The following is a 21,879-nucleotide window of genomic DNA, read 5'->3' on the forward strand; positions in this document are numbered from 1 at the left end:
AAGTGAACTATAAATTTTCATAAGTAGAGTATTTGTTGGGAGGAAGATGTGATATTATGTTTTAACAAGATATGTTGACGTGAGTAATAACTTTAATGAGAATTGTTGACAAATTCTATCGAATGAGCATATTTTGTGTTGTTCAATTGTGTTGAGCGGACATAATTTTGGTGCAAATTATTCAATAATTCTTTTAGATGGATATTCAATAATTCACATATTTGAACCAATATTGTATGTCTACCATCTACTTGATGCTATTTATATGTTAAATATCTAGCTAAATTGTTCACAAATTTTGACTATTAAGGAATTTGCAAAATTTATCTGTATTAAATTTAATTACTTTCTTGATTTCACACGTTCTTTTTTAAAAAAAAAAAATTAACAATTTATACTAGAGTCTTTTCTCAAGATAAAAGGACTTGCATTTTTCAAATGAAAATGGACCACGGGGGAGGAGAAAATGACAACGTAGGGATTTATTGCTCAAGCAATCCTTAAATAATCAATGTTACACTTCCTTCGTTTTTTTGTACTTCAAATTGTGGCATAAATTTAATTGATTCTTAGTTGTTAGAATGGTGTGGTAGAGTGGACACTTGTAACATGGCTAAAACAATTGCACTCCGGGGCGGATCAACTTGTTGGGAAGGGTTCACGGGAACCTAATAATTTTTGCTCAAATCCTGTAATAATGTTTTGTTTCTATGAACACAAATACACAATAACCAACATTTATTCAAACAAAGTGCCAAACCACAATTAAGGTAAACAATCATTCTTCTTCTAAATGCTACGTAACACAAATAATATCAAAGATCATCCTCACCAATACTGATTCATCATCAACTTCAAAGCAAAAAACAAAAAAAAAAAAAAAGCAACTCGGTGGACTAAGCTCCCATTATGCACAAGTCCAGAGAAGGGCTGGACCACAAGAGTCTAATGAAAGCAAACAAAGTTAAATGACAATATCACCAACTCTTGATATTTTACCAATGATAAGTGGATACAAACACTACAAACTACTATCATTGGCACCAAGCAGGGTCATCAGGAACTCCCTGTAGTGACCTGATGTATCATCAGCTACTGCATATTCAAGAGCAGTATCCTTCATTTTGAGATATTCTTCCTTAACTTTGATCATATCAATTTCAGCTCTAGTTACAATGGCTCTACTCAGAGAATCCTCATTAGTTCCTAGCCCATCGGTGGAGACCTTTACGACCTAAAAGCGGAGGAGAAAAAAGGATGCATGATTTAGTCACTGTCATTAGGTGATTATAAGCAATACTATTAGACATCCAGGGGGGGTGATGGTAAAGCAGTCAATTGTTCGATATCAAGTGAAAGTGTTTGAGGATGGTGATGTTACAACAAGTTCCAAAAAATAATTACTTGCACCAGACAACAGCTCTGCACCAAACTAGAAGGATTCTTCTACAGGGAAAAAGGTACTAAAGAACAAGAAAATGAAGAAAGTCTAACAAAACAATCTTTTATGACTATTTTTGTTACCTCAGCAAAATGCTTCTCTGGGGAGTTTATGCACCAGATAACCACTTTCAAGATAGATTCCAAAAGACCTTCGCCACAAGTCGTTATATCCTGTAATGGAGAGTTGATCCAACAAGATAAGATTAATAGAGGAGCAAGAATAGTTAAAGCAAAGTAAATCTGGTGGCTTAAATTAAAGATCACTGACCTGATCAATGGAGAATCCATAGTTTTGCTTATAGCACTCGAAAGTTGCCTTAAGCTGATGAATGTTCCTTGTGCTTAGTATCAGAACAAGTTCATCACTATCTAATTGTTTTGTTCTAGTGGCTTCACGAAGCTTCGAAGCCTCTAGATTAGCAGTACTATGGTCGACTAGTTCCTTGTTATATCTGTAGGAACTGACTAGACTGACTAGAACCTGCACAACAAGCTCTGAGCTTATTACTAGGAACTTCAATGGTAATGAACAATTATTATTTTTTGTAAAAAGAAAAGGGTTGGAGCTTTTTCGCAAAGTATTTTGACGTTGAAGCTCCACTAAAGGCAAGGGCAAGTATAAGAAGATATGCTAACGATAAGGGTATGAATGACACCAAAGTGTAACAGGGGATAAAACTAAGACAATTCATATAGTAAAGAGGTAAATTTGGATCTTTTCCATTTTATAAAGAACATGTTCATCTTCAATTAATAGTGTCCGGCTGTAAACGATGAAATAAATTCACCTTTTGGACAGGAAGAGAAACATGTGCTATGATATCCTCTTCAAGTGAACAGCCAAAGAGAGCACAGTATGTTTGTCTCACAGAAACCAGATGATCAGGAGTTGATGCACAGGCTATCTCTACTATCACTTGTAGACGGGTTACGTCATGTATCCATGAATTTAAAACCTCATTCGCTGGCCTCGCATCTCTTTCAGGAGGATCATGTGTCCAGAGGATCACTGCTTTCTATCATGCATCAAACATGAAAGTCGTAAAAGTCAAAACTTTGAGAAGAAAAATAAAGTAGTAACCATACTTTTTTACCATTCAAAAGTTGCTCATCCACAGGAAAGGAACAAGTAACAAGCTTATCATTTCTAATTCTTTTACTTTTTATGCTTCGATTTTATTACTATTGTGTTTCTTTTATGTTGGTTATCTTTTTACTCTTGCATTTCTTCATACATTTTTTTGAGTCGAGAGTGTATCGGAAACAATTTATCTATCCTATAAAAGTAGAGTAGAGGTAAGGTCTGCATACACTCTACCCTTCCACTATATAACAAATGATTTTAGGAAGAAAAAGAGAATACCCTGAAATCACCAGATAATTCAGAATGAAGATCATCAATTAGAGATTTGTTATAAAGCTGCTGATATGTTTCTTTAATCTTCTTTCTCTGGCTTTCATCTCTATGTCCCAAAACCGTTATTATCGCCTTCTCATCAGTTCCCAGTCCTAAATAATACACCAAAAAGAAGGACGTTACCCATTATGTCAAAAAAGGAAATAGCAACACAATACTTGATATTCATCCTTGTAGTTGCAGTTTACTTGTTCAACTGAATCCAGTATTTTTGACGGTTTAAAGTTGAACCATCGAATTTAAATTCTAAATCCGCCCATGAGTCCCATCAGTTATTGACAAAAGAAGAAAAAAAAAAGAGGTCTACCGAGAAAATGTCCTTTGAAGGACTTTCTGAGTGTTTCAGCATCTTGGATTGGAGAAGGAATAAAATCTGGTACTAAGAGACTGCCCATTTCTTGTTTTGCTTCTATAGAAATATAATAATAATAATAATAATAATTCACAAAAATGAAGAGAAAATTAGCAAATTGTTATTATAAGAAGAGAATTAAATATGAATAAATTAGAATTTCGGTTTCAATTTCAGTTTCAGTTTTAGTTGTTTGTCCAATTTCCCTCCACTTGTTTACCCTTTCATACTTCATTTGGACATTTATGCCCTTACATTAGCTTTTATTACATTCTAAACTCCTTTTTAACGGCTGATTTACGTAAATGTATCTCATATCATATCATATATCATATATATATATATGCGTGGCGCCACCACAAATCAAAATTCCTTTTTAATTTATTTTATTTTGAAAAATAGTTTTTCCCTTTCATGAAAAGTTGTGACATTTAATGAAGAGTTGCGACTTTAATGAAGAGTTGCGATTTTTATGAAAAGTTGCGATTTTTACGAAAAGTTGTGACTTTTATGAAAAATTGCGATTTTAATGTGTGACTTTTATGAAAGGTTATGACCTTTCCGAAGGGTTGCAACTTTTCCAAATAGTTGTAACATTTCCGATAAGGCACAATAAACATTCTCATTTTAAAACAACGAAAATTTTGAACCTCTTCTTCTTCACAATTAAATATTTTTGTACTTTGCTCATGTTGAGTAGCTCACTGACACCATTACTTATGTTACAGATCCTGACATGTATTTTTACAATTATTAATTTATGTTTATGTTATTAAGGATAAATAATAAGATATAATTTTCATTTTCCTTTACATTATTAATGTTTGTTGCTACGCAATCTTGTATGTAAGATAATATAGTGTTTTAGTTTTAATGACTGATAGGTTTTAAGTATTAGTTTATAAATTCCGTGATGTTAAATTTCTGTGCAAAGCGCGGATAATTTTACTAGTTTATTAAATTAGGCAACCATTTTAATTATATCTGTGTTTTAGAAAAACATGTAAATATAACTTTCGATGGATTAGCATTTTGGACAATATTAAATCTGGATATAATATTTCCTCAATTTATATAAACAAAATACAAGAATGTCGTTTAATATTTGTGTAATATTTCGTATCATAAATGATCTCGTATTAATAAAAAAAAGTAAATTATATATAATAATAATTGTATTAATAATAATAGAAGTTGAATAAGACATATTCTCCACTACTAGATGTAATTATGTATTGTGATTTTTTTTTCTTTTATGATATATGTTCTGTTTTTACCTAAGTTTATATAGATATAAAAAAAAATGGTAGGTCTTTCAATTTTCCTTTTTCTATTTATGTATTTTTAGATTTACCTCCTCTACAAAAATATAATTTTTAACGATCACTTTTTAGCGGTGAGGCATAATTTTGACCGTTATAAGAATACTTTTAGAGACCCAACAATTTTTCATTTGCTAAAATCAATTTTTAGTCGATCAATAACAAAGGGTTATCTTTTGACCTTAAAATGCATAATTTTCGATCAACATTGGACATGTTTAAATCATCTCAAGTAACTTTATCACATTTTATCCTCGATGAGTACTAGCTACTTGTATACTACGTCTTTTGAAAAATATGATCATTTTTTATTTTATCTAATTTTGTATAATTGCACGTCCAATATATTTAATATCCACATCTTTATAACACTTGATTATTTAAGTTTTTTTTTAATATTAACCTACTTTAATTGTTCAGTTAAATGACTAAATGAGGCAAGAAAAACACGTTACATAACGCCATTATTAGGCAATAAACAAAAACAATAAAGAAGTTCTCATCAATTAAGTAACTGAAATTATTAAGATCGATGTCTAACTTTTTACTTAATTAAGTTAGAAACGTTACTTGTACATTTTGTACATTTTAACATATGTTTGTCCTAGATTAATTGGCGTGCATGTTTTGGCCCTAATGTTCTAACATTATGTGTGTTATATATGAAAATAAATACTTCATTATTTCATATTAGTTGTTCACTATTTTTATAAATAATTATCATAAAATTATTTGTCAATTTATAAAATTAAAGTAGATTTTTTTTCCCATTTTACACTTATAATTTTATTTTTTTTAAAGTGTAAATAAATTTATTAAGTTTCAAAAAGTTTCTTAAAGAGTAAATTAGTAAAATTATGATTTTTTATGAGGCCAATAAAGAGGAAGGTGAACTACTAATATTAATGGTATCACTCCTTAGTCACCCAATAGTTTACCTAGATTGCAACAATTATTTTTTTCTAGTAGTTATTTGCAAATTCTTCTAGTAGTAGCTATTTTCTTGTAGTAGTAGTTTTTCAAATTGACACAATAGAACCTTACTTTGAGTGTCTAAAATGAACAAACATGGGTTGAAGTGGCTAAGTGAAAATGATGTCAACTTTAAGTGGACAACTGATGAGTTCAGCCTATCTTATAAGTTATGTATTTAAACTCTCCGTCAATCCTAGAAAATTTAAATAGAAAATAATTCAAGTTTTTGAGTACTTCAACTCAAGAGATTGCAGTTCTGTCTTAACGAACTAACACCATATGTTGTAGGAGGAAAACATCATATTTTACCTTGCAACGTTCCATAACTAGATCCAAAATGAGGGACTTGGTATCAAAGACATGAGTTATGAGAGACCAAATTCAACATCAACTAGCACAATTAATGAACTTGTTTCAAGAAGAACGTGCAATCAATTTAAGTGATATAATGCTTGCTTGGATAACAAAAAGAGTTCTATGAAAATTAATCAAAGTAACGTTGAGTCAAAACCAAAGCCAACTGAACAACATTGGGGGCCTAAAGTGAAACTTAACAGAAGGGCCCTAATATTTAATTTTTTTCATCATATATACTTTTATTTAAAATCTACTTTTCTAGCTATTTTGGATGTGAAGTTATTAGGTATTGTTTTATAATCAATTTGTTTTAATAATCCTTTTCAAATGATAATATAGCTAATTTATTCAATCTCTCTTGAGACATTGTTGATCTTAAAGAAGATTTAATCAATTTTTTATTTCGAAAAAACTTCTTTCGGCTGAGGCAACGATTACAGGAACTGTTAACATTATTCTATAAGCAATATGTGTATTTGGAAAAGAATTAAGTCTTTTTATTAGATGAGTATTTTCATTAGATCATTATCTCTACTTATATTATTTCCCTTAACACTTTTAATTCAAAAATAAATTTAAACCATTAATATCAAAATAACTATTACGTGTTAAATAAAGATAAAGGTTAAGACAATATTTTTTTAAAATTCTCATCATCTAGTGTTCTCAATATTTTACCACTAAATAAGAAATCAAAAATATTTCCATATGCTTCAATTGGTTCAAATCTTTTTTGAAGTGAAAAAATAGTTTGATCTACTCTACATATATAAAACAATTAACTCTAAAAGATTCTTCAAGGGACTTTGTGATTTCGTTATTCATATTTTCATCCAATTATTTCTTACGAAATTCAAGTTTATTTTCATCTCATATGCAATTTTCATAGTAAAAATCATAACACTCATAGTACATATAATTTTTTTAAAAAATAACATTATATAAGTAATTGTTTTTAAAAAAGGGACCCCAAAATATATGGAACCCAAGCGATGACTTTAGTGCCTAGGTTAAGACGTCCCTGGTCAAAACAATTGTTTTTTGCAATGAAATCGAAAAATTGATCCTCTGAATTTTGCATTTGATTATTGTGGAAGATCTTCTGGGCATTTTAGTTTTCTTGGGGCATATTTTTGTCTTTAAAAAAGTTACTAAATCAAACTTGTCTAGCCGGTGACGAATGACGACGACTACATGTGAAGTGACCAAAATACCAGAGCTTTGAATCACAGTTCACAGTGAAATTGAATGGAATTCCATACTTGTTCCTGAAAGCTTTAAACTTTGGGAATATTCAATTGTTCGGATGAACCAAATTTTAATCTGGAATCCACTACCGGCCGGCAGCGACAATTTTTGGGTTTTCTGCGAATGGAGAGTGTATTTATGTAAGGAGCAGCGAGTTTCTCATACAGAATGGTGAAATCGGAAAAAATAAGGAACTTTTGCGGTTTTGTTTGATGTGACTGTTGTATTCCATTGTTGTGCCGTCAATGTAGCCGGAGTATCTCATGTGGCATATTAATGGTAGCTTTCTCGTTACATATCAAAAGGGCCTTCTGCATTGCTTTTTCGAAAGTTGATTTAAATGCATCAGGTGCACTATCACTCCAATGCAATAACTTTACTTCATTTGCCATATTGTTTTTGACTATTTTGTTCATGTAGTGTTCACCAACAACAGAGGTAACTCTGTGCACTAAGGCTAGGACAAATGGGAAGAATTGAGATTTGAACCTGAGACCTCAACTCTCAACTGACCACTAGGCAACACCCTTAGGTGCTTTGCTCAAACTCACCTAACCGAAATAAGAAGAACTGAACTGGACAGACTCATGTAGTTGTTACTCATTCAAGGTTAGTCCTGCTTTCACCATGGAATGGTCTTTGTTTCATGCGTTATAAGCACTGCTATTTGTGCTTCTTGGTGCACTATTGTCAGAATACTGGAACATACTTTTGATATTTCTAGCAGCTTATACTTTTTACCCTTTTAGTGTAGGTTCCAATGTGAGTTATTGAAATAAATTACAAATAAGCATTGGTAGATAATGTAAGGTGCACATGATTCTAGGAATCTTTTTATTTTGAGTTGAACACTTTAATGCCTGTGATGATTGTTTCTGATAAATCATGAATGCCAATGTATCTTGTTTGATTATTTATGTGCCATAAGTTCGAATGGGAAACTGAAATTACTCATTTCTGGGATCTCTGTATGGGATGAGATTTTAGTTAGTTATGCTGTTAGTAGGAAATGAAACAATGTAAAAAGATAGCAAGCATAATAAGGAAACAGATAGGAAAAAACCTCTTTCTTTCTATTGAAACTTTGGATGTGTTTTTCTTTACTACACTCTCTCAACATATAATACAACAGGTCTTCACAATACAATATTTTGTAGAATCATCACTTCGGTGACGAAAATAATTATGAAACACGAAACCGAAAAGATTTACATTTTTGAAAACTCACCACTCTCTATTTTACCAATCAACAAAAGAAAGAATTTCAATCAATCAAATCCTATAACTATCATTTTCTTTCTGTGTAAAATCAAAAGAAAATGTCCAAAACTTTTATGCTGCTGCCTGCAGCAGGAACTGAAAATCTGATCTTTGACAAAGGAGGGGAGGTGGTTCCACATCAGACAAGTTGATATTCTGGAAGGATCGCGATATTTCTTCTATAGAGAATGGTATGCTGTAATTTGGAAGATTTGTTAGTTGGAGAAAGCAAGTCAGTGTCTTTCATGTGTTTAAAGTTAATTACCTTGAATCCACATCAAGCAAGAATGTATTATTTGGAATGCTGGCTGAGTCTTCCAATGTTAGTGCTCTCATCTTGCTTATGACCTGAAATTTCAAAAATGATCAACTGAACAAAGAAGCAGTTCTCTTGAGTCTTGAAACATATCTATCCGAGGTCTACTCAAGTGTTTGCTCAGTGTTGCTTTTGTCTGGTCTTTTATAACTTTTTGTGAACAGATTCAATAAGACTATTAACTTAGAGGAGGGAAAGAAATGGTTAAGAACAAAATTAATTTCAACATGATTTTCTTGCATTGTCATTGCCTTACTTCTAAGGCTAAATCCGTAAAGAAGCTAAATATGTGATCTTTTTCTCTAGGGAGCTATGATGAAACCTTTTGCAACATTGAGAGAATCATGTGCTATCCACGGCCTTTGGATGTTTTAGTAATCATTAAAGTTGTTCTGGAACATAAAGGAGGTAAGTCTTTCACTGTTGATGTGAGAATAACGCAAGAGTGCTTCAGTAGAAAGCATTTTCTAGTGCATGTGTCAAGCTGCAGAGCACTCTTGGCCTCTCTGTTGAAGAAGGTGATGGGATTTCTGTTAGGGATGCGTTGGAAGTCATTAATTTAAGTATTTAATTATATTTTTAGTTGCTTTATTTATTATTCTAGAATAGGGTTTGTGTTTCAGAGTTTCATAAGGATTAGGTCAAGTTATAGTTATTAGTTTGGAATAGGATTTAGGTTTCCTACTTCCGTAAGTATTAGACTTCCTATAGATGTAATAATACTCCTATTTAAAGGGGCTTTTGATTAATAAATCAGTAAGTTATTTTTCAGCAAAAAGCAGGAGATTAGAGTTCTCTCTTCCATTGAACTCTAAGGTTTCAGTCTCCCTTTGAAGAGTTGAAGAGATCGGTGTTCTCTCTTTTAATGAACTCTAAGGTTTCAGCCTCCCTTTAACGAGCTGATGCATATATCGCTCCTGTGAATCGATCCTTCCTTAAAGATTCATAACAATTTCTCTCCAGCAGAGCTTAGACGCACTTTAAGAAGATTGGTGGGCTGCTTTTATTTAATGTTTGCTTTATCTATATTTTGCTATTTGAGGACATCTTGTATTTTTGTTCTTCACTGATAATTTTCTTATAATAAGAGAAGAAGTCTTATGCATGTGTGATTCTTAGTTTTTTACTTTTACATGATAATATGTGCATGTGTTGCATGACCAGCTGGTTGCGGACCATTGGCGCCAAACTGACAAAACCTTGAATACCTGTACCAACTCTCATGAAGCTTAGAGTACCTCTAGTAACACACTGAAGAAGAGTTCTTACCTCTGGCGATAAACCATGGGCTCCATATTTGTCGTCCCAGAACATAGTTCCAATGCGATATATTTGTGCAATGCTCAACATCTAAGAGAAAAGGGGAAAAAAGCAACAGGATATAGAGTTGAGTTTTTGATTCTGAGTTCTAATCATAGCTAGAATCCTCTTATTAAAAAAGTCATACTTATACTCCTCTATGTCTAAATTCTAATATCGTTGTCACTTAGCCTCTTAGTGATCTTGAAATGAGAAGTGAAGTCTTTTTCTTTTTAGAAAACCAAAAGAAAAAGTAGTTAGGAGGGAAGTTGTGGGGACTTTGATTTTTCTTTTTAAGAACAGAAGTTAATTACCGGGCAGAGGTCATTCGTGATCTCATCCAATGCCTTTTGAGATTTTTGATGCAACACCTGCGAGGTGGAGGCATGATAATTTAAGTACTCAGCTATGAGGAGATCTGCTTACAGAGTGAGAGTCTGGATGATAGCTTACCAGAAATCCTACAGCTTGCCTTATGTGTTGAAGTTCATCCCATGAAGATCCAGCATACTGTTTCATAAGAACGAATTAAAACGTTGTTTCTTTTATTTGAACATCAGGTTATTACTCTGAACAACTTTTGTTTACCTGTTCTGTTGCTTTGGAACACCAACTTTCCAGTTCTTGCAGACCCGCCTTCAGATATTCCCCATTGCTAAATGAGCAGCATTCACGGCGAAGCAACAAGCTGAAAAGTTTTCATATGCCTTACATTAGGATTGAGGACATTCAGGTTACTTCTAAGGTGAAAACAGTTAATTTGGAATACTAGCTGAATACCTGTTGAAAAGCTGGACATTTATGTATGAGAACACCTGACTGAGTATTTTCCTTGTAATGGTGGAAGGGACCTGAAAACACAGATGCCACTCATGAAAAATGAAGAGCTTCTCTAGACATAAGATTTAAGAAAACTGACAACAAGATGTTACTTCACTTACATTATTTTCTGAGAGTATGGTTAATGTATTGTCTAGGCTATTCACAATGTTTTGCCAGTGTATGCTGGATGCCTGTTGTTTCGCGATGATGTTTGAATGTATACTTCTAGATGATCCTTTTAAAGGTTTTATCCTTGCAGATCTTGGTGCCTGTCAATTAGTTTTAGAATTTACCTTGAGACTGCTGCAAAGTTACTGACAAGGGATTCTATTGTTAAAAAATGGTGCTTGCTTACATGTATGCATTGGTTAAGAAATGGACTTATTTCTTTCTTTAAGTTGTCGCGGATCATTCCATATATTTTCTCAACGCAAGCAGTTAGGTGTTGCTTAAACAATAGTGCTGGGTATTTAGCTTCAATCCTTGTTCGGACATTTGGGCTTCCCTCAATTCCGCTGTATCCACTGGAAATTGCCATGCTTAATGAAGTTGAACGAAAACCCTGCTGTTGACTCTTGAAATGTCAACTACATGTCTATACATGGTCAAAAACTTATACTATGAATATTTACCTGTGCCATTCTTCCAAACAATGTGGTTGGTGAGCTGCGATTACGATATGGGGACCTAGTAGGTGCATTACCAGCTTTAATTGTGCTTTGCAAAAGGAACAACAGAGTTGAAGATGTTGACAGCCAGTAGGCTAGATCACCGGTGTTATCCTGATCCTTCATTGGAAATGTCAATAAATTTTTGTCAATAGGGAGTCTAAATTGATTTAGATTTGATCATTCATTAGGACCATTCCTAGTCAACTATGGATCATAGTAAAATTTCACCTCTATAGATGATCGGATGGTATGAATAATCCTATCAAATATATTCGTTTTTTCTGCTTCAAAGGATCTCCACTGCAGAAGTGCTTTGTACAGGGTGCATGCAGCTACTGGTCTTCCCTTGTCAAATCGCTTGTCTTCCGCAAGGCACTTTATCAGTATATCATGGTTTTCCTGATTATTGAAGAATGAAAACAGAAGTAATCAGCGATGACTACAAAAGCATCACAACTTTATCTATCAGATCAACTTGTAAAGTTCAAGTTTCTTTTACTTGCCTGCTGCCTATCTGTCAAGGATCTTTGCTTAATTAAAGAGATGGGAGGGCTAGAATCCTGCAGAAGCCAGAAAGAATTTAGGTATCATTTAGAATTAGCATTTTCTGACTGTTATGGTCCTTTAGTGAATAACAGGCTAACGGCCATTGGTGAGAAGCTTATATACCTTAGGTATTTGTTGTTCTACTTTCATTTCTTCATGCACTTCCTCTGTTTGATGTTCATTATCAGCTGGATGTGTGATATCAACGGTCTGAAATTACCCAGTCAGGAATGAGTGGCGTTTGCAGTTCTACAAGTTAAGATGCTTGCAATGAAAAAGGAGGAAATTTTAGCTTACCTTAAGCCCTTTAGGTGCCCGATCATCAGAACTTACTACTTGCTCCACAACTACCCTTTGAGTGCGGAGAAGCTCGTTTTCTGACTCCAAGTCTTTAATCTTGTTCTTGAGTCTGATTAAGAGGAAAAAACAACTTCATTTGAATTCTATATAATAAAAATGTTATTATCTCTGGAAGCTAACTCAAGATTAAAAGTTTCTCAAGGATATTGTTCCATTCTTTTAGAAATAAGTCCAGGTAAGTATTCTTGAAGCAATTATATCTTGTAAAACTTACACAAACAGTATAAATTGTTTCTCTGGGTTTATGTCCATATTTTTATGCTCAAATTAAAGTGTCGATTGTGAAATATGAGCCTGTTTCGTTGAGATATCAACGTAAATATAAGTGTACTATCTGTCTTCTAAATGAAGGATAACTATCTTCTCTAGCTTTTCTTGGTGCATAGTCGCAACATTTTAGCTTGCATAGGTTGTTCCAAGATGTGTATACTTACATGTCCATTTCATCAGAAAGGGCCTCATTTGTTGATGCTACTAAAGCCTGCTGACGGAGAACCTGATTCTCCGATTCAAGGTTGGATAGATTCAGTTGTAATCTGAAAATAAATATTAAGAAGAACAAGTAAGACAATAAGTTTCATAGTAATTCAATTTGTATTATTTTCAAGCTTCAGTCACTTCAACATACTACACAAAGAAGTAAAGGAACTACCTTTCTATAGACTCTTGGAACTCCGAAACTCTTAGCTGAGATTCTTCTGCCTCTTTACGTGTGGCCTGGCATTCTTTTTCAACTTCGTTGTAGCTCTGTTCGAAGTCTTCTACTCTCTTCTTGAGCTCTCTGATTTCTTCCTGAATATATGACAGGTAAATTGCATCAGATGTGATGCTGTTAGAAGCACACTAATTTATGACGTATATGTATTCTGCTGCAGAGATTGCAGTGAGTGGATTTTCTTGTTTTAATTGTGAAAGTTTTTGTTTTACATTTTTAAGTATGGATAATCTTCATAACTCAAATAAATTTTTATCTTCCCGCTTTTTATTGACTACATTGATTTCCAGAATTTTCCTTATATGGTCAAATATCTTAATGAAACTTTTCTTTGTTTCAAACCCCTTTCTTTGGGGAGGTGGTTATGACTAAGTTTCTACATGTTTTTATCATCTCACTTGACTTCTTACTTCGCAAACAAACTCCAAAGGTTTTTGGAACGGCTCGATGCTGTACCAAGTACTGTAAATGCATAGAATTATGTTTTTTGATTTTACCTCGAGTTTGTTGTTTTCCTCTGTCAGCTTCTCCACTTTGGTGTTGTCAATCACTGGTACCTCCTTGATAACTGGAGGAGCTTGTTCAATGGCTATCTTTGCTGCTTCTTTCTCATGAATAATTGCATCATGGGCTTCGTCTAGTTGCGTTTGCATTTCTTGTAAGGCTTTTTGCAATTTTGAAATTTCTTGCCCCTTTGCTTCTTCGAGATCAATCTGGAGAAACACAATGTTTTGGTTCTTACTATTACTATGTCATAAAATCATTTACTGTTTACTGATAGTGTAAGAAAACTCTAATTGCCAAAAATCTACATTTCTTCACAAGTGAAAATTCTCTCTCATCCCAAGTGTTAGCACAAGTCAGAGTTATAATTTTATGCAGTCATGTAAGTATACTCTGACTGACTGTGATGCACTAATGATGTTTCCTTTGGCCTTCACTATGTGTGCCAATCTAGTGAGCCCCCAACTCTATAACATTTGGTCTCAAACAACTCTATTTTATTGAGTTTCAGGCAACTATAATAGAAGCATTGCTCTATAGAACCCAGCTTGGAGTATTTTCGACTGTTATGCTGTTTCCGTTTAGAGCAAGCATATTGATTGTACATACCCTCAAGTGTTTTTCAAAATCTAATCGCCATGTTAACTCCTCGACACGCTTTTCCAGTTTGTCCTTTGCTTCTTTAAGTGCCCCAGTATCTCTTGCATCCTGCATTGGAGAAGATTTTTTATGCCAGTTAACATATAGCAGATATAGTGGCACTTCAATGGATTTGAATAAGCAGTAATGCCAATCTTTTCACTAAACAAGAAACACTCACCATCCTCAATTTCCGAAGCACCTTCCTCGCTAACCTGCCTCTCCAGAGACATTGAAGTGAAAGACTTGCTTTTTTCTTCTGTTTATAAGTTGAGAAGGCATGGAATCCTCTCCATTGAGTCTGCAAAAATAAAAGACGAAGTAAGAAAATAAGGCAATGTTATGTCTTTTTATAATCAGTCTTACAATTGAATATGAGGTAATAAGGTAACTTCTGATTATCTTCATATTAGCGCCCAACAGAAGGTTAGTTTCAGGAAGCAAATACTGACAGTAAAAAATAGATTTGGACCCTCTTTAGATGTGGTTTTCTTATTCTGTTTACCTTGAAATAACTTTTGTCAGATGAATGAACGTAGGATGCAAATTCACCTTTTTTGGTGCAATCTAATTACCTGAACTATTTTAGCTGCTTTATTTCTCCTCCTCTGCCTATATTCATTTCGTGCTGCCATAGCTCTCATCCCTGTTTGAATGACTACAGCTGCTGCCTGTAATTCCTTGTAAGATTTTCTTGCTGAATGAGAACGCGCATGTTTCTGTATGCGGATTGAAGCAGCTTCCCTTTTCATTTGTTCATACAGCACTCTGGCAAGTTGTGCTGGGTAGGTAGAACATAATTTTTTTCTCAAAGTCCCGACAAGAACACCATATAAAAATGGGAAAGCTAATGTAGCATTGTGTTGATTAACATATTTGTAAGATTAATATTAAGAAAAGTAGTTGGAACCCTATTTTAGGGAAAATTCAGAACATGCCAAAACTAGAATATGTCAAATCAGCATGTATGCAAAAAGTGCCAATCTTGTTGTTGCACATATTATGCTGACACTTCTGATTTTTACCATAAATGAGTGGTCATTTGTATCATTGCGGTACAAGTTACCTCTCCAAAGTTTCTGGAAATGAATTGTAGCTCTCTTTAGGGCTATGAACTCCTTTCGGGTAAGATATGTTCGAATTTGTCTCTGAATGCGCTTTGCAGCATGAGCTAGAACTTCTGTTCTTCTAGCATCTAATTCAGCCATCTGCCCGGCTCTGAGAAAAACTTTGGTTTTCCCAATCTGAATAAAATAGATAGAAGACTCTATTTCATGAACAAATCCATAAAATGTGCAATTTTATGTCCAGTTTTGTGGAAATGGTTTATTTCTGTTTATAAGAAGTATGGCAATAATCTAGGTGTAATACCTGATAACCCTTTAAGCCCATTCTATCACAAATTGCAATGCATGCTGACTTCTCATCACATCTGCTTCAACGAAAGGGGATTAGCTTGTGATATATCAGTATGTTGATGCTATTCATGTACATACAATAACGTTTATGAGTCTAAAGAAGACTATTTGCTGCAAATATGGTATTGCTACTACTAGTGTATAATATATTTCTCCCTGTCTCAAACTTCCAGTATTTGTTTCTTCCTGAAAAGGATTTAAGATGTGAAACCAAGTTATAACCGATTGTGATATATACCCGTCAAGAACATCTGGAGCTAACGTTCCAAAGCGGTCAAGGAACTCATCGAATGTTCTTTTCGTTGGGTATCCTGCACAACTTATCCTGATCGCCTCTAAGACACCCTGCAAAAGTGTCATGAAAGGTTTGTCAGAGAGAGAACTATGAAGAATCACATATTTTCTGATTGAGAGTAGAGAATTAAAGCACCAAAAAGTACATGGAGCACTTTAACTTACCCCACATCTTAATTGGTTTAATACATTCATGTTCTCAAATATTCCTGGCTTTAGAACTGTATTGGGCTTTACACATCTGATGTAATGTGGCTCTGTAGTGCTCAAGGTCTCCATTAAAGATTGCAGTTGTTGCTGCAAATTGAAGTTCCGTTCGAAAATAAATCAGGTTCATAGGATTTTCTGAAGTAAGTATACTTGTTTCTGTCCTGTTTATAGACTTACCTTAAACCGTGTGCCGATGGATGAGAACTTGGACTGCTTGGACGATTCTTCAGGCAATGGAGGGAAGAGGTTTGCAACGAAAAAGCACTTTGAGTCCATCAGAAGAGCTTGAAATTCTGCTATCACATAGTCCTTATTTTTGTCAAGGAAGTGATCTGCTTGGTAAGTAACCTGTTTGATCAAAGATTTAAGATGACCAGAATTCTTTGACTGACAATTGAATGACCAAATATCTCAAGTTAACATACATCACCAGCGTAATGATTGATTGTAAAGTCAGTACGGGCAAGTTTTGGCTTGCTAAACCGTTTATGGGCTCTGTATGTCTGGTACATCTTTTGGGCAAATGTCTCATGAGTTGCTTTTGGGAACATACTGTGCAAGAAAAAAATTAAGTTATATCTTCTCCTTCAATCATTCTTTATAATTCAGGAAAAAGACGTTATACACTGTGTTTTGAGAATTTAATGACTTTGTCTAGCAAATTATCCTACTTTCACAGGTAGTTATGGTGTTGAAAAGAGGAAGTTTGCGTACCAAGCTTCATCAAGAAGAGCAATAATGCCTCCAGGTTTCTGCAAATTTGATGCAAGGTTATCAAAGGTTTGCTTGTTAAATTAAAATAGTGTGACAAAAATGTCTGCAGTCAGAATGAGGGTACCTTCTCAATAAGATCTAAAACATCTTGGTTATCTACAAACTCCACATAACTCCAGTTGATTTCTTCTGTCGTATAGTCGTCTTGTTCCATCTTGAATACGTGCTGTAAAAACAGAGTTTCTATTTAATATTCTACTTTATTTTAAATGGGAGTGAAAAATGAAGGCACTGAAGAGTGAATAAAGGTTCTCATGATTTACCTGGTTAAAATGCTGCTGCAACTTCTCATTTGTTAGGTTGATGCAGAATTGCTCAAAACTGAGGTTAAGCATTAAAAGAGCTGTTAAGTTTGAGGTAGATTTTATATACTTAGAAGTCGAGAAAACAAGTATCCAAACCTGTTGATTTTGAAGCTCTCAAAGCCATATATATCAAGGACGCCAATTATGCTTTTTGCTTCAGGATCCTGTCCAATTGAATTGTTTATCTTGTCCACAAGCCTGCCACATAGAAGCTGTCAAAAGGATTTCATTTTGAATGTTGTTTTTTCGTGTAGCTGAATCTAGAGTTATGCTAGATAATGCTAATAAACTCAAAAAATAGAATTTCTGAATGTCTTTTTGAACTAATATGATACTGACTCACTGTGGCAAGCAGTCATCATTCTTCTAGAGATTGACTATCTGCATGTCAACAGGACACAAAACACTACTATGGGTTGGTTTCAAAATTTGAAACTAAAATAGGAAACCAGGCTTGAAACATACATAACATCATGCAATCACAATAAGAAATTTCAGCTAGAAAAATTCTCCATTATCTTCAATCCTGTCTGATCACTCTTCTATACGTTGAATCTCTTTTGTTCTTTATGAGAAGCCCCAATTAGTTATTACTTTATTCTTTATAATCAGAATTATAGTGACAAGAGAATTAGAAAATTTTGGTATAATTATGCATTATTTGTGGCTTCCTGTGATTATCCAGAGCTTCATTAGGAAAAAGTTGCGACATATATAAAGTCACATTCATGTGCAGTAAATGTTATTGCCTATCAGGTTCCAGGTTATTCTGTATTTCTTTCACAATAAACTTGTAACTTTTTCTCTCCCTGGCTGTTAATGCCGTAAGTATCCAATTGTTTGGAGTCGAGAAAGTTCTTTTTTGCTTTGTTAGTATTAAGATGTTCCCCTCTCATGAGCTTAGATACCACCCACAGTTTTGCAGCCAGGGAGAGACTTAGTCTGGGAGCCACATTCTATATATTGCTTACCAGTCAAACAATCTGGAGTATACGGTCTTTGCCAGGGCATCCCTGCTCGTGGTTGCAGCTGCTGGATCCAGTAGTTTTGTGATGTTTCCATCAGGAGTTACAATGACACGCTTACAAAGTGAGTCTTCTAGTGCCTTCTCATCACACCTGTGCATATGTTTATTAGTTCAAAGTTTAAGCGCCTTGAGTTCTGAGTTGAGGTAAACTAAGGTATATCCTCTTACATGAATAGCTCTGCAGCTGTCTTCAGATGAAAAAGTGACTTCTCATCTTTTAGTTTGGAGGAATCTGCCTCCTTTCCTTTGACAAAGTTGATGTTTCCGAGATGGAGTATTGCAGCTACAACACGAAATATAGCTTCCTACAGAAATGATGAGTATAGGTTTTAATATATTCTTGGTGCATAATGGGATTTTTCCAATTTCTTCTATATTCTGGGCACACACCTGCTCCTCCTGACCGATTCCAACAACATCCATAGCATTTCTGGTTTCAAGATACTCTCTTGCATCGTCAACATTTGCAACTTCGTAACAGCTACTTTGGTTTAGATAATGAAATGTTTTTGGATTCCCAAGTTTGAATCTTTTCACATCCTGTAAAAGATTCCGTAGATCATCTAGGTGGAAGCTCAATATCATTTGTAAAGAGTTTGCAAATGGGCTGTCCCATGGAACTCACCTCTGGTGGTGCAGCACAAAGCATGTAAAAACAATGGTAGTTTCTCTCTGGGTCTGAGACTTGGCAAACACGTGACCTTTCAAGAAGATATGTCCTAACTGCAGCCCCAGAAATCTTCGCGTGCTTATCAAACTGAATTTCAACAAATTTACCAAAGCGACTGGTACAACGACTCAGTCATATCAATTTTTTGTAGAGAGAGAATATGAAAATCAAAATGAATATAATAGTGATAAAATCTCTGATGTCATTTTTGGTTTACCTGGAATTGTTGTTCTTCACAGTCTTTGCATTCCCAAATGCTTCTAAAACTGGGTTGGACTGAAAAAGAAGAAATATGAATTTGCATTTGCATTGTTAACTTGCAGATCATTCAAGTATAGTAGCATATAGCAATTATTCCCCACCTCCAAAACTTGTTGCTCGACTGTTCTTCCTTCAGTGCCAGACCTTCCACCCATAAACGCGAGATATCTCATTAACATTTTCGTTGTCTCAGTTTTACCAGCACCACTCTCTCCACTGACCAAGATAGACTGGTTGCCATGCTCATTTATCAATGCCCTGACAAACTTGTTAGATTAGGCAAGTTGTTCATTTCTTGCTTGGCATAACCAAATAATTTCAGTTGCACTTCTGATTTACCTATAACAGGCATCTGCCACTGCAAAAAGATGTGGACTTAGCTCTCCAAATGGGGCTCCCTTGTATTGCTGCATCATATGGGTATCATACAGATGTGGAAGTCTCCGAAATGGATTGACCGCAATTAGGATATTCCCCGTGTAAGTCTGCAAGATTGTGGATATTTTTACATCAATAAGACTTGTTTTCTGTAGCTACTCTTTGTGAAGTTCATCATCGACTGAAAAGTATGACTTACATATATCTCATTTAGAGAATACCGACAAGCAAGGTTATTCAGAACGCCAGGCTCATGGAGATAAGCTAACTTGGTCATGTCATCAACCCCAGATGGTGGTGCTTCGGTATCCTTTGGGTATATGCTAGAAATAGAAGCAACTGTCTGAAGCAGAAAGTAGTTCAATGTCTTAATATAATTAGATTTTCATTGTTCGCATGTTGAAAACTTTAGTTTGTAGAAGTCGTGATTATTGCATAACTAAAAATATCAAGGGACCACATTCCTAAATCTTCATAGCAGAGTACACCTATCATGAAAATCATTAATACATCTGCTCAAGGCAAAAGGAAAAGCTTCATAAGCTGCCCTACAGGTATGAACCCTCAATTCGATTGTTTTCCAAGAATGTGCGACAGTAGACAGGAAAAAAGTCCTTTGTTGTTTTATATCTGATTGATCATATTGAACTATTACATTCCTATTTGTTCCATGACCAATTTCATTTTTTGGGGAACTTCTATTCCAGGTTGTATGTGTTTCAATAAGCTTATTAAAGCTAATAAGGTCCTAATTTTCATATACCATACAGTATAACTTTGATATTATACTACATCTACTTTTTGACACTAGTATTGTTCAGACATCCTTTTTTTGCAATCATAGTATATACCCTGAAAGATGCTATCAACATCAAATTTCTGTGAGGCTCTGAACTTATTGATTAGAATAAGACTGCTTACCGTCTTCCCATTAGTTGTGGCTACTGTGGCATTTGAGCCTTTAATTTCTGTGACTTCTCCATCAATCCAGGCATCATCAGGATCCTCAATCCACACCTGGGATCCAACTATGATGTTTACAGGAGTTCCCTGAATCACAAAAGATTATTACAGAGGTCAACAATTGATAAGTCCTTCATCAATTGAAACAGAACAAGATAAACTATTGATCATAATAAACAAGCTCACCATGGCAGTAGTTGAGACTATTTGATCATGGAACTCAAAGGAGAATTGTTATAAGAGATCGATGAATTGATATAGAGGGAGAAAAGGAAGAAGGGAAGAGAAATGAATTTCAGGGAGAATGTGGTGCTCTTAAGGGAATGATGAATAGATGAATGTAGAAACAGGAAAGTAATAAAAAAAAGTGAAAAAAAAAAAGAATGTTTCAAAGCAGGCTAAAAGCAGAGGTAATGAAGATGGTGTGGTAACTCAAAAGCAAAAGGCAGAGTAATCACCCCTTCACCATCCCCTTCCCCACCTCCTGTCACCTTTTATTCCTCCAAGTCCACATAGGATGCTGACTTGGCAGCTATACAACTTTGATATACAGAAACTTCTGCTACTTTTGGGTTGTCTATTTGTGTATATACATTGCTTAAATATAAAGGATAGATCATTTTCCAATTGGTACCTTAATAAAATAGTTCTTTGTTTTTATTTTAAGATTTATTCTCGATCTATGACTTATGCTATGCAGTGAAGGGCCAGGGTGTTTATCATGATGCTGTGCATTACCAAAAGCACTGTGTGTTGGACCAGGTCTGATTAATGTATACAAACTATAGTTAATATATGACTGAAGGTGGTCTCTTTTTGCATAATTAATGCTGGCTTTACTTTCTCTTAAATCAATAGAGGGTTTAAAGATGATTAGATCTAAATTCACTACAGAAATGCCCCACTTAATGCCTTAGCTACCCCATCTTAACTGGGCTCTCTACTTTCATCTGTTTCTATCCTCTTTTTTTCCAGGTTAACTTTTTTACCATCTGGGAAGGATCTCTGTCAAATTCAGCAGCAGGCAGGTATTATGACTATGTTAAAAAGCTTTCAAGATTCTCAAAACTTCCTTATAAATATTTTAAGATTTATGTTGTGGATTTTCTCATAGTTACACCAATTCTTGATATGTTACCTATACTTTTTCCATTTTGGTCTACTATTGATTTCAAGATTTTCCAAAAGTTTCAGCTTTACAACATTAACATTCAGGTCTTTTCACTTATTTTGGCTTTACCAATATAAGAATGGACAAAATCTTGAAATACTAGACAATCATACTGAAAGGTGTCAATGAGGGATCAAAAAAGGTAAAAGCATGGGGATTGTA

General features: G+C 34.4%; 3 protein-coding genes across 8 annotated transcripts in view; 1 reads left to right on the forward strand and 2 right to left on the reverse strand.

Moving 5' to 3' along the window:
- Positions 1 to 21,879, forward strand: part of LOC125833719 (citrate synthase, mitochondrial) — a 346,970-nt gene that overhangs the window by 89,687 nt on the left and 235,404 nt on the right. The window lies entirely within an intron of this gene.
- Positions 1,019 to 3,271, reverse strand: LOC125833730 (annexin D3-like). The gene is made up of 6 exons (XM_049512918.1): positions 3,168 to 3,271; positions 2,807 to 2,952; positions 2,232 to 2,459; positions 1,712 to 1,924; positions 1,525 to 1,614; positions 1,019 to 1,234 (listed from the first exon to the last, which is right to left on the reverse strand). Exons 1-6 carry the CDS (start codon positions 3,253 to 3,255, stop codon positions 1,022 to 1,024), a joined length of 978 nt encoding a protein of 325 aa, XP_049368875.1. The 5' UTR covers positions 3,256 to 3,271; the 3' UTR covers positions 1,019 to 1,021.
- LOC125833709 (myosin-12) lies at positions 8,168 to 20,998 on the reverse strand. Of its 5 annotated transcripts, none has more exons than XM_049512891.1 (40): positions 20,733 to 20,998; positions 20,505 to 20,633; positions 19,783 to 19,926; positions 19,545 to 19,690; positions 19,307 to 19,463; positions 19,162 to 19,220; positions 18,900 to 19,059; positions 18,665 to 18,814; positions 18,443 to 18,579; positions 18,219 to 18,365; positions 17,344 to 17,445; positions 17,206 to 17,263; positions 17,007 to 17,108; positions 16,883 to 16,920; positions 16,594 to 16,720; positions 16,346 to 16,516; positions 16,124 to 16,255; positions 15,903 to 16,009; positions 15,618 to 15,678; positions 15,313 to 15,490; positions 14,822 to 15,027; positions 14,428 to 14,547; positions 14,217 to 14,315; positions 13,601 to 13,816; positions 13,041 to 13,180; positions 12,823 to 12,924; positions 12,326 to 12,437; positions 12,152 to 12,238; positions 11,986 to 12,042; positions 11,711 to 11,881; positions 11,444 to 11,593; positions 11,167 to 11,373; positions 10,931 to 11,080; positions 10,770 to 10,840; positions 10,578 to 10,677; positions 10,443 to 10,499; positions 10,304 to 10,360; positions 9,960 to 10,040; positions 8,640 to 8,722; positions 8,168 to 8,570 (listed from the first exon to the last, which is right to left on the reverse strand). In XM_049512891.1, the coding sequence occupies exons 1-40, from the start codon at positions 20,733 to 20,735 to the stop codon at positions 8,447 to 8,449; spliced, it is 4,698 nt and encodes a 1,565-aa protein (XP_049368848.1). In that variant the 5' UTR covers positions 20,736 to 20,998; the 3' UTR covers positions 8,168 to 8,446. The 5 variants fall into 5 exon arrangements, with proteins under 5 accessions (XP_049368848.1, XP_049368847.1, XP_049368846.1 ...); XM_049512890.1 differs by having other exon boundaries at positions 11,167 to 11,376; XM_049512889.1 differs by having other exon boundaries at positions 11,444 to 11,599.

This window comes from Solanum verrucosum, unplaced genomic scaffold (genome assembly GCF_900185275.1).
Source record: "Solanum verrucosum unplaced genomic scaffold, falcon-dt-bn FXZP01000307.1, whole genome shotgun sequence".
Taxonomy (NCBI): Eukaryota; Viridiplantae; Streptophyta; class Magnoliopsida; order Solanales; family Solanaceae; genus Solanum; species Solanum verrucosum.